Source organism: Mesoplodon bidens, assembly GCF_964165515.1.
Source record: "Mesoplodon bidens genome assembly, chromosome: 1".
In the NCBI taxonomy this organism is placed as follows: domain Eukaryota; kingdom Metazoa; phylum Chordata; class Mammalia; order Artiodactyla; family Ziphiidae; genus Mesoplodon; species Mesoplodon bidens.
The window spans coordinates 87462642-87477328 of record NC_138176.1 but is presented as its reverse complement, the minus strand read 5'-3'; the positions used below and the strand labels follow the sequence as shown (position 1 = coordinate 87477328).

Genomic DNA, 14687 nt, shown 5'->3' with positions numbered 1-14687 from the left:
GTCTGATTTCCTCTCCAGCTCTCACTGTCTGATAAGGAATTGATTCTTCCCCTCTTCTCCCTCCCTCCTTCCCTTCCTCCCTCCCCCTTCCTCCCTCCCCCTTCCTCCCTTCCTCCCTCCCTCCCTCTCTCTCCTTCACCCTGAGTAACTGTACTGTCCTAGCAAGTGATGCTGTCGGAGACAGGAGACGGGCACGGAGCGGGCATCGCCGTCGCCGCCGCCGCGGGGCGGGAGAGCGTTTCCCAGCACCAGCGGCCCGCTCGGCCCCGGGCTTCCTCCTCACAGCCACGGGCGTGGCGGCTGCCCCCACGGTTTAATGGTGGGCGGCGGCGGCGACACGGCTTTGGTTCCCGCCTCTAACTGCTCGGTCTCGGGCCGCGCCGTTCTCTCTTCCTGCCTCCCCGCCCGGGGCTGCCCGGGACTGCTGGAGCCGCGGGAGGTAGGGAAGGGGCGCCGCGGGGAGACCGCGCGGCGGCGGCGGCGGTGGAGAAGGAGGCCGCCGGCCGGCATCCCCGCGCTCGGACCGCGGCCGGCGCGATGTCCACCAAGGTCAGCAAGTGCAAGGAGCAAGCGAGGGTGACCTTCCCCGCGCCGGAGGAGGAGGAGGAGGGCGAGGACGAAGGCGCGGAGCCGCAGCGCCGCCGACGGGGCTGGAGGGGCGTCAACGGGGGGCTCGAGCCGCGCTTGGCGCCCTGGCAGCGGGAACCGCAAGACTACTGCCTGCCGCCCTTCTCGCCGGGGCCCGACATGTGAGTACCCGGCCGGCCCGCGGCCCGCGCCTCGGGAGGACCGCGCCTGGCGGGGGGCGGGAAGGCGCGCCCACGGCCGCCCCGAGATGTGCCCCGGACCCTCAAGGCCCACCCTCCACCGCAGTCCTATGCGGGGAGGCTTGCGTGTACGGTAGACCTAGGGCGGGGTCTCGTACCCTTCGTGCTGTTCTGTAGAGGGACTTGGGGGGCGCCGAAGGCGTGGCCGGGGTGTCCGTCCCGGCTCGAGCGCACGGAACAGCCCCGCGGACTGACACAACGGACGCCAGGCACGTTTTCCAGTAAGCAGACGCCTGCTCTCCTGCAACCGAGGGCCGGCGTGCCCCTGCCCGTGGTCAGGGGACTTCGAGGAAGATGGACCCCGGGGTCCCGGAGATTACCTCAGGAGGTCAAAGAAGGAGAAGGGTGCTAGACACCGGCGCGAGCTCGAGCGCCGGCCTCCTCCCGGCGTCCAGCGTGGGGCCACCCTGGGCGCCTCAGTCCCCTCCGACGCTCCCGGCCGTCGGGCGTGGGGAGACGGGAGGGGGCGGTGTGCGATACAGAGTGTGGGGTGAAGGTTTGCCCTGTCACCTCTTTTCCCGACGGTCCAGTCACAGTTTGGGGGTAAACTGGAGCCGAAGCCCCAGCGGGTCTCCCGAGGAGAGAGCGGGCGCGGGGCGGCCGCCGGCACCGCTTTGAGGTAATTGGTTGTGGTTCCCAGGCGGCTCAGGGTCAGTAGCTGTTTCTTTTTTAAAGGAAGGTAGAGGCCCGCGCTTTAATGTGTGAGAAAGAACAACTTTTCTTAATTGCTAAATCTTGGAAACAGCCTTTAACCAGCTGCGAGACGCAGAGAGTCATGATGAAGAAGAGAGTGGTTCGTTTTATAGGGCGCGTGCTCTCTGTTTCTTTTGTCACATACCTTGGGCGTCTGTCTTTTTTAGGAGGTAGAGAACTTCGGGCCAGTCGTGACGGGCTGCACTAACCGCCTAGGCCGGGGAAGGGGCTCTCCCGGGAAGGGACGGAGGTTCCGCAGCGCCCCCTGCTGCCCGCAAGCTGCCCACAGGCGGGGTGCACCGTCTCTGGGGCGACCTCGAACCGGTCGGGTCGCGCACTGCTCGGCTGGTCAGAGCCCGCACCTGGCTCGGCCGGACTTGTCTATTAAAAACGCAAATCACTGGCTGGGAGTAGATCGTCTAGGGAAGGTTTCTGATTTAAAACGAGCGACGCTTCCCAGTGTGGTTCACATATTGCTGAAGATTAGCCTGGATTGGAAATGGCCCAGGAAATGGAGGGAAGGTAGGTCCTTTCGCATTAAAGCGCGGCCAGCTGGCTTCCCCGCCTCCCTAAGGTTTTAAGACATTGTCCATTTTTCCTTTTGCCAATTTGGTTTTTATAACCCAGCTCAACTTCTTGATTCTTTAATTTTTTTTCTTTTATAGTAAATCCACAATAAATGGGACACCAGAGCACTCTTATCTGAGAAAGTAGGGCGGAGCAGAGATTACACACTTTGCTTTTTGAAGCTTGAGGTCAATTACACAAAGCACTGGGACAAATTCTAATGTAGACTCGATGTCTAACTCGTAAGAGAACATCTGTCCTATCTTCTGACTTTACATAATTCAACAGGTAAATGTTGTAGTGTACTTACTTTGTAAAGTAAATACAGCTGGCTGAAATGAAAAGACCCAGTCATTTGAAGGAGATATCCATTAATAAAGGTTCCTTCTAGAGGGAGAGCAGCAAGCTCTTCTTGTTTCTTTGAGGCCTGTCACTTGGTAACAGCAGAGACTAACTCGATATCTGTAGCAGAGATTAGCTCTTTATTCCACCTTTGAGTAGAATATGGCCACAGTTTAATAGCTCAGAAAGTGAATATACAGCCCCAGGATGGAACTGGAGAAGGATACTCAGTCTACCAAAGCCCCAGGGTCATTTTCAGTAGGCAGAATAGAATAGCTGAATTTAACATCCAGCAGAATGCCAAGGGTAGAATCCCACTTTTACCAAAAGGATTCCTTAGCATAACCCTGTTGCTCATTTCACTGCTCCATGCTCCAGTATTCCATCTGGGAATTTTAAACAGACTGACTTAGGAGGAAAAGTGTTGTCTACTATATCACTAAGAAGACTTTTTTTTTAATCCTTTGATAGAACTCTTTATCCAACCATTGATTCAAAACAAGACTTCTTTTTTCCCAACTGTTTGCAAATCTAGGACCAAGTAGTATGTCACTGGCAAGATTAACTCATTCTCGAAGTTTTTAGTTATTAAATATGTCTGATGCACTCCAAAAGCACTTGAAGGCAGTTCTTTTGAGTTTTAATTCAAAAGCATTTCTTAAGCATTTACATGTGCAAAGTGCAGACTAGGTACGGTAAGCCACAAAGATGAGTACGACAACTTTACTGCACTCAAGGAGTTTAAAATCTCATAAGGGAGAGGTGGAAATGAAACTACGTATGAACAATTATGCTATAAGTTAGAGTAAAATAAGTGCTTAAATACATACACACAGGTTAGAGCTCTGATGAGTCAAGTGCAAAGAAGAAATAGACAACACAATGTTGTGGAGAAATCAAGAAAACCTTTATGAGCCTTAAAAAGTAAATAGGATAGGAGGCAGAGTCAGGGTGGGCAATTAATTCAAGCCCTCCCACTTCCAAAATGCCAGGCATGTCCAGGGAATATTAATTGAGTTTTACTGAAACATAGCTTATTTGGGGCATTAATGTATAGGATCTTGTATATCAAGGGGAGGCAATAGGGAGCCATTGATTGTTTCAAAGCAGCAACAGTTTGATCAAAGCCACTCTGAGAACAGGATGGATTGAAGTGGCCATTGGCAGAATGTGAATAAATAAATTAGGGGCTATTGTAGCTTTCCAGGCTGAGATTAGGATCTGTAATAGTGTAGGACTGGTGGGATGGAATGGGGAGAGATAGGAAAAGAGAATACACAAAGAGTCTATGGGAATTTGCCGCTAACTGTCCATCAGGGGTTTAAAGAGAAAACAGGGTCAGAGATGACTTGGTGATTTTGATGTAGATGACTAAGATCGTGATGTCATTGTTGAAAAGAAAAGAACAAACAGAGTAGAATCTGATTTTTCAGATAATTTTGATAGAAGTGTCAAGCAGGAAGATGGAAATGCAAGTTTAAAGCTTGGGAGAATTTGAGGGTCTACTGTCTAATGGGAATTGTTATAGAGTTGTGTGAGTTCATGATATTACCCAAGCAAGGAGTGCGAAGAGAGAAACAAAGGGAGCCTGAGCTAGTTTTCTGAGGGGAACTTTTTTGTTTAGAGGGGCAGAAAGAAAGAGTAGCAAGCAGAAGACACAGAAAAAGATGAAGGAGCAGGTGGTACTAAGACAAGGCTGCCTAGAGAGAAGAGGTTCAAGAAAAGGGAAGAATTGACCCATAGTTGGCAAATACTTGGTAAATAAAGAGAAAAACTTTGTGTTTTGTCTTACTTTTAGTAAGAAGACTCAATCCTTACTCATTAACATACATGCAAGAAATCATTAGATTTCTCAGCAGTGTTATCTTTAAGAGAGAAAGGCTTCTAGAAGAGAGGATTCTGGGGAATTCCCTGGTGGTCCAGTGGTTAAGACTCGGCGGCTTTCACTGCCGTGGCCTGGCTTCAGTCCCTGGTCTGGGAAACTAAGATCCCGCAAGCCTCTCAGCCAAAAAAAAAATTATAATAAACATACTTAAAAAAAAAGAGAGAGGATTCTGTTTAGTTTTTCTTGAGGAAGTGCTGCCAAAAATTTGTCATAATTAAAGCAGTAATTTGTGTTTATATAATACCTCATGCTGTCATTTAAATGAATTAACTTGAATCTCACCTCTTTAAAGCAGGTTTTCTCATTTGGCAAATGAGGAAATTGATACACAGTGAAGTTAAGTCCATTTCTAAAGATATTTAGTAAATCAATAATAGAGCTTCTGTATTCAATATAGTATTATTAACTATAGTCCTCATACTCTACATTAGATCTGTAGACTTATTCATCTTACATAACTGCAACTTTGTACCCTTTGACCAACATCTCCCCAATTTCCCCACCTCCCAGCCCCTGGTAACTACAGTTCTACTCTCTCCTTCTATGTATTTGACTTTTTTAGATTCCACTTATAAGTGAGATCATGCAGTTTTTTTCTTTCTGTGTCTGGCTTATTTCATTTAGCCTAATGTCTTCCAGGTTCGTCCATGTTGTCACAAATCGCAGGATCGCCTTTGTAGAGGCTGAATAATATTGATATTACATTGTGTGTGTGTGTGTGTGTGTGTGTGTGTGTGTATATATATATATATATATATATATATATATATATATATATATATATATATACCACAGTTTCTTTTAACATTCATGGGTCTATGACACTTAGGTTGTTTCCATATTTAGACTATTTGCTAAGAGGGTAGATTTCAGGTTTCTTCATCACACACACACAAAATGTAACTATGTGAGGAGCTGGATATGTTAATTACCTTGCCTGTAGTAATCACTTCACTATTTACAGTTGACTCTTGAATAACCCAGAGGTTAGGGGTGCCGACTCCCCGCACAGTCTAAAATCCATGTATAACTTTTGACTCCTCCTAAAACTTAACTACTAATAGCCTACTGTTGACCAGAGCCTTGCCGATAACATAAACAGTTGATTAACACAGATTTTGTATGTTATATGTACATATTATATAATTGTATTCTTCAATAGAGTAAGAGCAAGAAAATGTTATTAAGAAAAGCATAAGGAAGAGAAAATACATTTACAGTATTGTACTGTATTTATTGATACCATGCTTATGTCATCTGTTTACAAAATGAATCATCTGTCAGTACCTACAATGATGTTGTCTTATATGATACAAAACACTGCAGACATTATATGTATTATTGATACTAACACTAGACATCAAAAATGAAAAAATTATGTGAAAAAGAAATTCATATTTATTTGCAGGTATAATGATTCATGCATTGATAACAAAGAAGCAGCAATATGATTGCTTTATGGTAGCCTAGGTAATCGATATGGCTGCTTCACAGTGGCCTATAAACTAACAAACCATTATAGAATTCTTGTGGCATATGGTATTATTACCATGCCATATTCATAATACAGTATTGGAAACATGATTATGTTTTTTTAAAACCACTTACCTGTGATGATAGGCTGACAAACATCTTCTCCAATTGAAAGAGAGAGAGAGAAGCATACTATATGGTAATGTAATTCTTTGAAAGCAAAGTTATAAAACAGTAAGAAAACTAACATTATTGCTATTATTAAATATATTTAAAGTATATTATTTAATTATTTAAACATTATAATTAAATGTCACTCACCTTATGCCTATGTAAGGATAGACAAGTATCTACATATATCTTAGGCATTAATGACATACCTAACTTTTTCTTAGTTTTTTCAATATTTCCAGGCTACAGAGTTTGCCTGTGAGTTTTTTTCAAATTGTCACAAATCTCCAAAACTTTTTCCAATATACTTGTTAAAAAAATATGTGTACAAATGGACTTGCACAGTTCAAACCCGTGTTGTTCAAGGGTCAACTGTATATATTTATGGTATATATACCATAAATATATACAATTTTTTTGAAAGTTATATAAAATAAAGCCACAGAATGATTAGAAGATTTTAAAAAAATAATATAGCTTCTGATGCTCAACTTTGTATGATAGGGGATCTGAAGATGAGTACACAATGCCTCGTAACCCAGATTGTCTACTTCGATGTTAGTTTCTGTGGTACTGGCCTGTGAAAATGTTCCAGTCTAGGTTTAGCTTGGCTGTGGGATTGAGAACAGTGTTGTGCATGATGGCTTGTGTTTCAGACTGGAAGTAGCACTTCCCTTCCACCACTGGAGTGGAAATCAGAGATTTTCCAAGTCACTGTTGAATCTCCAGGGATAGGAATTTGGACTTTAAGGACTGAAGTCAAACTAGCATTATTAAGGAAGAGGCAGGTTTCTCCATAGTTATAATTTTCAAGAATAGTACAGCACGGCATTAGACTTGAGACCTTTAATAATCTGAAACTTTGAATTATATTTTTAGTTTATCCTGTAGAGTAGTAATTTCACTATGTACAATAGAGAGTCATCATTTTTGTTGGTTTGTTGTAAGTTATTTTATATAGTATCAAAGTAATGCAAGAATATAGTTTTAGGGCTTCCCTGGTGGCACAGTGGTTGAGGGCCCGCCTGCCGATGCAGGGGACACGGGTTCGTGCCCCGGTCCGGGAGGATCCCACATGCCGCAGAGTGGCTGAGCCCGTGAGCCATGGCCTCTGGGCCTGCACATCCGGAGCCTTGCTCCACAACAGGAGAGGCCACGGCAGTGAGAGGACCACATACCGCAAAAAAAAAAAAAAAAAAAAAAAGAAGAATATATTTTTAAAACTTAATGCTAAAAAAAGTAGCTTATAAGAACAACAGCAAACCCATGGCAGTTCCCTGGTTTTCTCCTTTTTTCTTCTTGTCCCCTCCATTTCATTCCACTTACAACTCCTTCAGGTATAACTATCTTGTTATTCATGTTTTTAGATGTCATCAGTATTCTCAGGCAACAATTTTCACTCACTTATACCTTTTATTCTCCCTCATCCTCCATCACATGGTTTGGTACAATTTATGGTTAATATCTTACTTAAAGTCTTCATTATTATGATCATGTAACTATTATTTACTGCTGAGTCAAGTAGTATAGTATGATTGCATTTCTTTTCTTTTATAATTAATTGTTTTTCATGGAGTAAATATTTGTTCCATCTTGTTCTTGCCTCTTTAGCAAAATCTTTTACAGTCTCTTATTGTGTGTGTTTTCCTGAAGACATCCCTTCCAAAACCCTCTGACTTCCTTTGTTTGTGGTTTTTAATTTTTTTTTTCTTCAGGATGATTTTAGAATGATCTCATCATTAGTGTTGTTCTGAAATGTCTAGATGATATGCCTTGATATGGGTCTTTTTTTCATTCAATGAACTGGATACTTGGTGAACCCTTTCAGTATTTGGAGATTATGCCCTTTGGTTCTGGGAAGTTTTCTTGTATTATTTCTTTTATTATTTATTACCTGTTATTTTCATATTTCTTCTTTCTTTCTGGAAACCTATTATTTGGACTTTGGATCTCCTGGTCTGATCCTCTAGTTTTTGTATCTCTTCTATCCTGCTTTCCAGTGATTGTCTTTTCTGTTCTTTCTGAGATATTTCCTTGGCTATATTTCCCAACTCTTTCACTGATTCTTTTTCCATTTTATCTATTATATTTTTAATCTCTAAGAGCTCTTTTTGTCTTATGAGTATTCCTTTGTTATAGCATTCTTTCTTATTTCAGAGATGCAGTATCTTTTTTTTTTTTTTTAATGTCACAAGGGAGAAAGGGTTGGGAGATAATAAACCTGGCTGCTAGTATTCTGGAACTGGCCAGGGTTCCCCCCATTCTTAGTCCCTACCCTCCACTGGGCCTGATATCCCCACATTTAGAGAATCTCTGTTTCTATTTCTCCAGAGTTTTCGTATCCTATATTTCTTATAGGGATGTGGGAGGGTTGTCACTTGATCATATCAGTTGGAGGTTAGCAATCTAGGGGGAGGGTTACTACACACCACTTACACAAAATTTCAGCTGATTCCTCCATTTTAGGCTCCTGCCTTGTCTCTGCTTTCTGAGATTTCTTTTGCCCTTAGTTTCCAAGTCTTTTCTGGTATTGGGTGGATCAGCTTATTTTTTGTTATAGGCACTCTGGTTAGACCTTCCTTCTCTCTGTTAAATCATTCACCATTCTTCCAACTTATCTCCTTTTCATATATTGTGGAGTGTGGCTACAAATACTTCTGGTTTCATGGAAGATGAAATGTGTGTTCTTTGTTTTCTATGTTGTTTAGGGGGTAATTTTTGAGAGGTGAAGGGATCAGAAAGGCCTTTATTCCATCATCTTGAAACCAAACATCCTTACAATTGTGTTTTAGGTATTCATTTAAGCCCAAGTGAAGACAGTATTATTTATTTATTTATTTAGTTAGTTAGTTAGTTAGTTAGTTAGTGGTACGCGGGCCTCTCACTGTTGTGGCCTCTCCCATTGCGGAGCACAGGCTCCGGACACGCAGGCTCAGCGGCCATGGCTCACGGGCCCAGCCGCTCCATGGCATGTGGGATCTTCCCGGACCAGGGCACGAACCCGTGTCCCTTGCATCAGCAGGCAGTCTCTCAACCACTGCGCCACCAGGGAAGCCCATTATGGCTGATCTTATTAGGCAAATGAAGTAGATAGTAATCTATACAGTGTGATTTGAGGATCATCTGAAGTCCCTCAACTAAAATCATCTTAGAATCACACTTCCTAAATTTAACTGATGTAGAATATGGTGAAGAATAGAATGTTTGAGTCGAAAAGGATTTCATCTAGTCCAGTTGAGAAACTGAAGCTGAAGGTTGACATTGAATTCACAGCAGCCCCAGGCCTTGTGAAATCTCCAGTTTCCTTTGACTGTAATGTTTACACTATGGCCGAGTTTGGGTTAAGCATTTCTCTCTTCCTCAAAGAAATTTTAGATGCATTTATTCCTAGGAGGAGCAACACAAGAAACTAATAATTAGTATTAACTCATTTATGAGATTCAATTAATTCATCATTTCAATTTGACTACTGATGGCAGATCAACTTGAAAAAGTTTTAAACTAAGTAGGAGGATTAAGAATTGGGCGGGGGTGGGTGGGTAGAGATAAGAATATCTCAAGGAACAATTGACCCCTGCCAAATATCATTTATGGTTTTTTTCTTTTCTTAATATCAAAGAGGTAAAAGGATCCTGGACAACATCTGAAGAGTAGGTTAGAACTTTAGGAAATTTTCATTACTGTGCTAGGATAGCAAACGTCTGTCTGCTCATGTTTTCTCCTTATAAAACTTAACAGGAAATGTAATGGGAGGAAGACAACTGTTTTTGCAGAGCTCTCTGCTCTCCATAGGAAGGAATACTTTCAACTTCCTGGCTCAGGACTGAGATAGCCCCCTTCAGGCAATCAACACTACGTAGTTATCAGTCTGGCAGGGGAGCTGGAAGAGTGGCCTGTGCAGGGTGTACACAGAGGAATCTGGCCCCAGATAGAAGGTCTGAAGTTGGGAACTATGGGTGCCAAATTCACACTTGTGCATAAGGGGCTCAGCAGTGACTTTATGAGAATAATTAGGATTGTTATAGCATTTTGTCTTTAATTTAGTATCTAGGTCAGGGGTATTTGTCTACACTTATCTAGTCAGAAAATTTCCCCTGTTCAAAAGAAAACTCCCCTCTTTTCTTTGCACTATTCAAATAATAGGTGACTATATGAATTTGGCCCTAGACCGTTCTTAAAACTGAGATTTAAATGTCCACAAGTGCATGACGTGTTAAGGAAAGAGCATGACATTATGAAATATTTTACACCAGTTTTGCATTTCTAAATACATTTTGTCAAATAGGACTGATGCATATGGATTCTCTGTTGAAAAATAGGTCGCAGGGTGATGAGATGGGAACAAGAATCTAAAAACTTCAGACTTTTGACTTCAGATATGGATGACAATGATAGAAAACCAGATCCTTTTGCTTTTAATAACATTAGAAGTTAATATATATCTAATTGATAGTGACTAATATGTTTAAATAGCCGAATATGAACTTCTCTTGGGTCAGTAGAGGTTTTTGATTTTATTATTGAGTTCATTTTATCTCAAGTTCTTGATCAATTATAGAATGAATTTGTATTTCATTTCTAATTTCATTGTCACTAATCTTCCTGAAATAATTAAAAATTAGTTTTAGAAAGTACTGAGTTTAATAAATGAGTTTGTTTTTGAAGATAAGCTTAATTGTTAACTATAAAAGCTTATTAATTCTAAGATATATCCTCTGTTTGCCCTCAAATTATCCTGACAAAATGTAACTTTATGTAAGATCAAAATCACAAGCTGTAAGATTCGTCAGTTATTTTGTGGTGTAACTAAGAATTGAATGTGATTAAGCAGAAATCTGTTTTGAAAGAAGAATGATTGTTTACATTACTTTAATTCCTGATAATTAATTTATATTAATGTATTCATGACATTCTTTTTTATAGAAGAATTACTCCAAATTCCCCTCCACCACTACTTCCACACATTATTTTATGTGACCAAGGGTATGCTTGAATCTGAAAGGGATAAGTATCTTTTCCCTAGGTCTTCAGTCTGAACGCTTTAAGCACACACACATCTGTGCCTCCAATACATAGATATTCATCAGCCATGTACTAACAGCCAGGCATATAGAGATATAGACAGACAGTCTCTGCTCTTAAGTATGTTACAGTATTGTTGAGGAGACTGGCATGAAAGCAGATAATCACAAAACAATAAAATAGTCAGTTCAATGAAGTTACACACAAAATGCAGCTCCTGGAAACAGAAACATCTAAGTTCTAGAAGTCATTTACCTAAACGCTTTTCTGGGCACATACATTTAAGAAGCATCACCAAGAACTCATTCAGGCAGTGGTTAGGGGTCCTCACCTCTGCTCCCAGTGGACTTTTAGAGGAAACAACACACTCTTAAAAGCTTTTTTGCTTTTCTGGTCTTAACTGCTAAAGGGTCTCCAGAACTTTCCTGAGAGGGATGATGGGGAAAGCGATGAAAAGCAGAGACAGGAGCTTCCCTCCAACGACAGCTTCTTGTCTCCGACTGAGTCATTAGGGCATATACCAAAATTAGCAGATGTCTAACAGATTTATTAAAATGATGCATGGAGAATTCTGAATATAACACTGGCCAACAGAAACTCTCAGGAAATTAATTACTGTGGAGATCCAAATCTCTCCCCAGACTTAGAAGTTCTGGAATCTCTACATTCTAACTGTTTTCTGGGGTGGGACTCTTTAGGCATGAAAGCGACGCGTTCCTGTTTCTGAAGCGGAGTGCCTTGTCTTGCTGTTTTGGCCGCGGTCGTGACAGCATGTTTTCGGACTGTACGTGGTGATGGTAGAGGCAGGCTCAGCAGCAGGTGGTGTGGAAAGCGGCGCTACCCAGAGCGCTGTCCCCGCTACAACAGACAGTCGGACTGATTGGGCTGCCTCTCTCTAGCCTTGCACGCTGGTGCTCGTCGGGGCTACTCAAGTTGAGTGCCCCGCCACTCTACTGCTTCCCCTCCACAAATACACATACAAGCGATTTTTCAAAACGTGACATTATCGAGACTGTCAGATGCCCTCTCCTCATTCCGAGCACACTGACACGTAGGCATAGCGTGTAGCTGTCGGATGTCTCCAGAGGTGACCACATTGACTGACAGGTGCCTGCTTCCCTGGGGGACTGTGGGGTTTGTCTCTTTTTTGACTTTTCATCTCTGACTTTCATGTCCTCTGTCAGGTGCCTGCTGCTTCCCACCTTCATTACCACTTCCCATTATCAGCATCCCTAATACAGTAGCTAACATGGTGGTGGCTGTCGAACACTTCTTCCTCCTCCTCTGTGCCTTTCTCACTGCTTACCTTCCGTGGCTCCTCCTGCTTTTCTTGCCCTTCACAGAAGGACAGACCGGATCCTAGCCGGTGGGCACATGTGCCTCCTTCAGCGTGGTGAACTGATTAGTCAAAGCAATTTGACTGTTATTCTTATTGCTTTGGCTCACATTGTTGGTGCTGTTTACTTTGCTTGGTTGCTGGCTGGCTTGCTAGATAGAGTAGCTGCTTAATTCTTCACCTCACTTAAATCAAAGATTTGAGGGGACTTCTTTAATAATGTCCCTTTGTTGCTGAGTGCTAAAGAGCTTGTGATTCAACCCAAAGAGCCATTTTAGAGACTGGGGTTTTTTTGTTTTTGTTTTTGTTTTCTGTACGTGGGCCTCTCACTGTTGTGGCCTCTCCCATTGCGGAGCACAGGCTCCGCCTATATTTAATTTAATTTAATTTATTTATTTATTTATGGCTGTGTTGGGTCTTCGTTTCTGTGCGAGGGCTTTCTCTAGTTGCGGCAAGTGGGGGCCACCCTTCATCGCGGTGCGCGGGCCTCTCACTATCGCAGCCTCTCTTGTTGCGGAGCACAGGCTCCAGACGCGCAGGCTCAGTAATTGTGGCTCACGGACCTAGTTGTTCCGCGGCATGTGGGATCCTCCCAGACCAGGGCTCGAGCCCGTGTCCCCTGCATTTGCAGGCAGACTCTCAACCACTGCGCCACCAGGGAAGCCCTCAGCCTATATTTTAATAGTGCTATTTTGATTTGCAACTTGTTATCCATTTTTCTTGTTCCCTAGAGACAGCGTGGTAAAGTAGAGAGACCCTAGGAGAGAACCTCTGAGCTCTCATTTTCTAATTCTCTTCCTTTCAGTGACCTTAAGGACATTAACATTCTGAGTCACTTTATCTGCAGAATTAGTATCAATTGACAAGTATTTTTGAACATATACTAATATATTAGGCACTATAGAGGTGGCTAAGAAGTATGAAAAATAAGATAGGAAGCATGGGGCATTTATTCTCAACCAGATTTAGGGGACATGAATATCATAGGAGACAATAATCAAGGAGACAGAATCAAGGAGAGGGGAAAAAAAGTGTATAGATTTATGGGCAGACTAGCAATATTGCAAAAGGTCAGGCTGAAGTGGTCAGGAATGGTTTCAGAAAGGTTCAGAAGATAACATTTCAGAATGAACGGAACCTTGCAGGTCTTCTAGTTACTGCCGTGTGAAGCCTTACCCTCTGTTTCCAGAGGTGTAATGTAAGCTGGGCCACAGAAGGTAGGAAGGATTTGAATTGGCACAGGGCAAGAATAAGAGTATGCCCAGGGATAGAAACAAAAGGAACATCCCAGAGGCAGGTGTAGCAGGAACAAGAAACCAGAACAACTTGTATGGGCAGCATATGGCTCGCATAACAGGCCTTTCCCCTGAGCCTCCTACCTGCTGACTAGTGGGGAAAAAAGTTGACCAGATGTTCAATTTGTGGTTTAAATTAGTTTTTAAAATTCTGTTTTGTTTTTTGCTTGCTAAACACATTCATTCTCATTCAGCAAATGAATTAAGCTATCAATAAATTAAGCAATTAAGTTAATTAAGCAATTATGTGGGTTAATAAGATGGGAATTCTTGACCTGCATTATCTCAGGGACCTAGTCAACTAGAACAGTGCCTCCCTGTGCGGTGAGCCGGTGTCTAAGGGACCTTTGCTTACTGATTCCTCCCTGCAATCTCCATAAGGGGTCGGAGTCTCTTTCTGGTCTGCATGTCCACCCCCAGTTCAGGGCACTCTGGAGGGATGCTGTGAGGCCAGTTTCACTGATCTTAGTTTGATAATACAAAGTAAGTTTCCTTTTTAAGAAATACTGTCTCACTTGGATAAAATTGCTCAGGCTCTTGGAAAGCTTCTCCTTCCCCTGCTCTTCTCTGTAGCATCTGGGCACTGGGGGAGGGGAGCTTATGTGTCCCCTGGAGGGAGGAAAGGGTGCTATTCTCTGACTCTTCTGGTCTCTGGGCAGTGTTCATTGTCTGCTGGGTGCTGCTTGTCAGTGGCAGTAACTTGATCTTGGCTGACTTGACTTTGTCACCCAGATGTGCTCTCTGGCATATGTGGTTTCAACTCAGCTCCTGGGGGCTACAAACCTGGGTGCTTGCAACATCCTCTATCCAGCTCATGGCACCAGCAGTCATCCTTAGTCTTGGTGCAGGCTCCCCGGCTCTCAGTGCAGGGTCCACACTACATGGAAGCTGAGGGTGGCTTGAGAAAGCCCAGACCATTCCCTACTTAACCAAGCAGGACTGTTCCAGATCTCCAAATCAAATAAGCAGGGCAAGAATCCCTCTACCCTCAGGGGTTCCTCACCTTACTAAATCCACATCTTGACTTTTACTTCCTTTCTGTTATTTCTTTCTTCTCCCAGGACAGTAAGCATCAT

General features: G+C 43.0%; 1 protein-coding gene across 1 annotated transcript in view; it reads left to right on the top strand.

Annotated features, from left to right (window-relative positions):
* Positions 1–537: 537 nt before the first annotated feature.
* TRPC3 (transient receptor potential cation channel subfamily C member 3) overlaps positions 538–14687 on the top strand; it is a gene marked incomplete at its 5' end in the record, with an annotated part of 76876 nt that continues 62726 nt past the window's right edge. Inside the window, one exon of the mRNA XM_081223821.1 lies at positions 538–749. Coding sequence (XP_081079947.1) covers positions 538–749 — 212 coding nt within the window. The remainder of the gene's footprint in view (positions 750–14687) is intronic.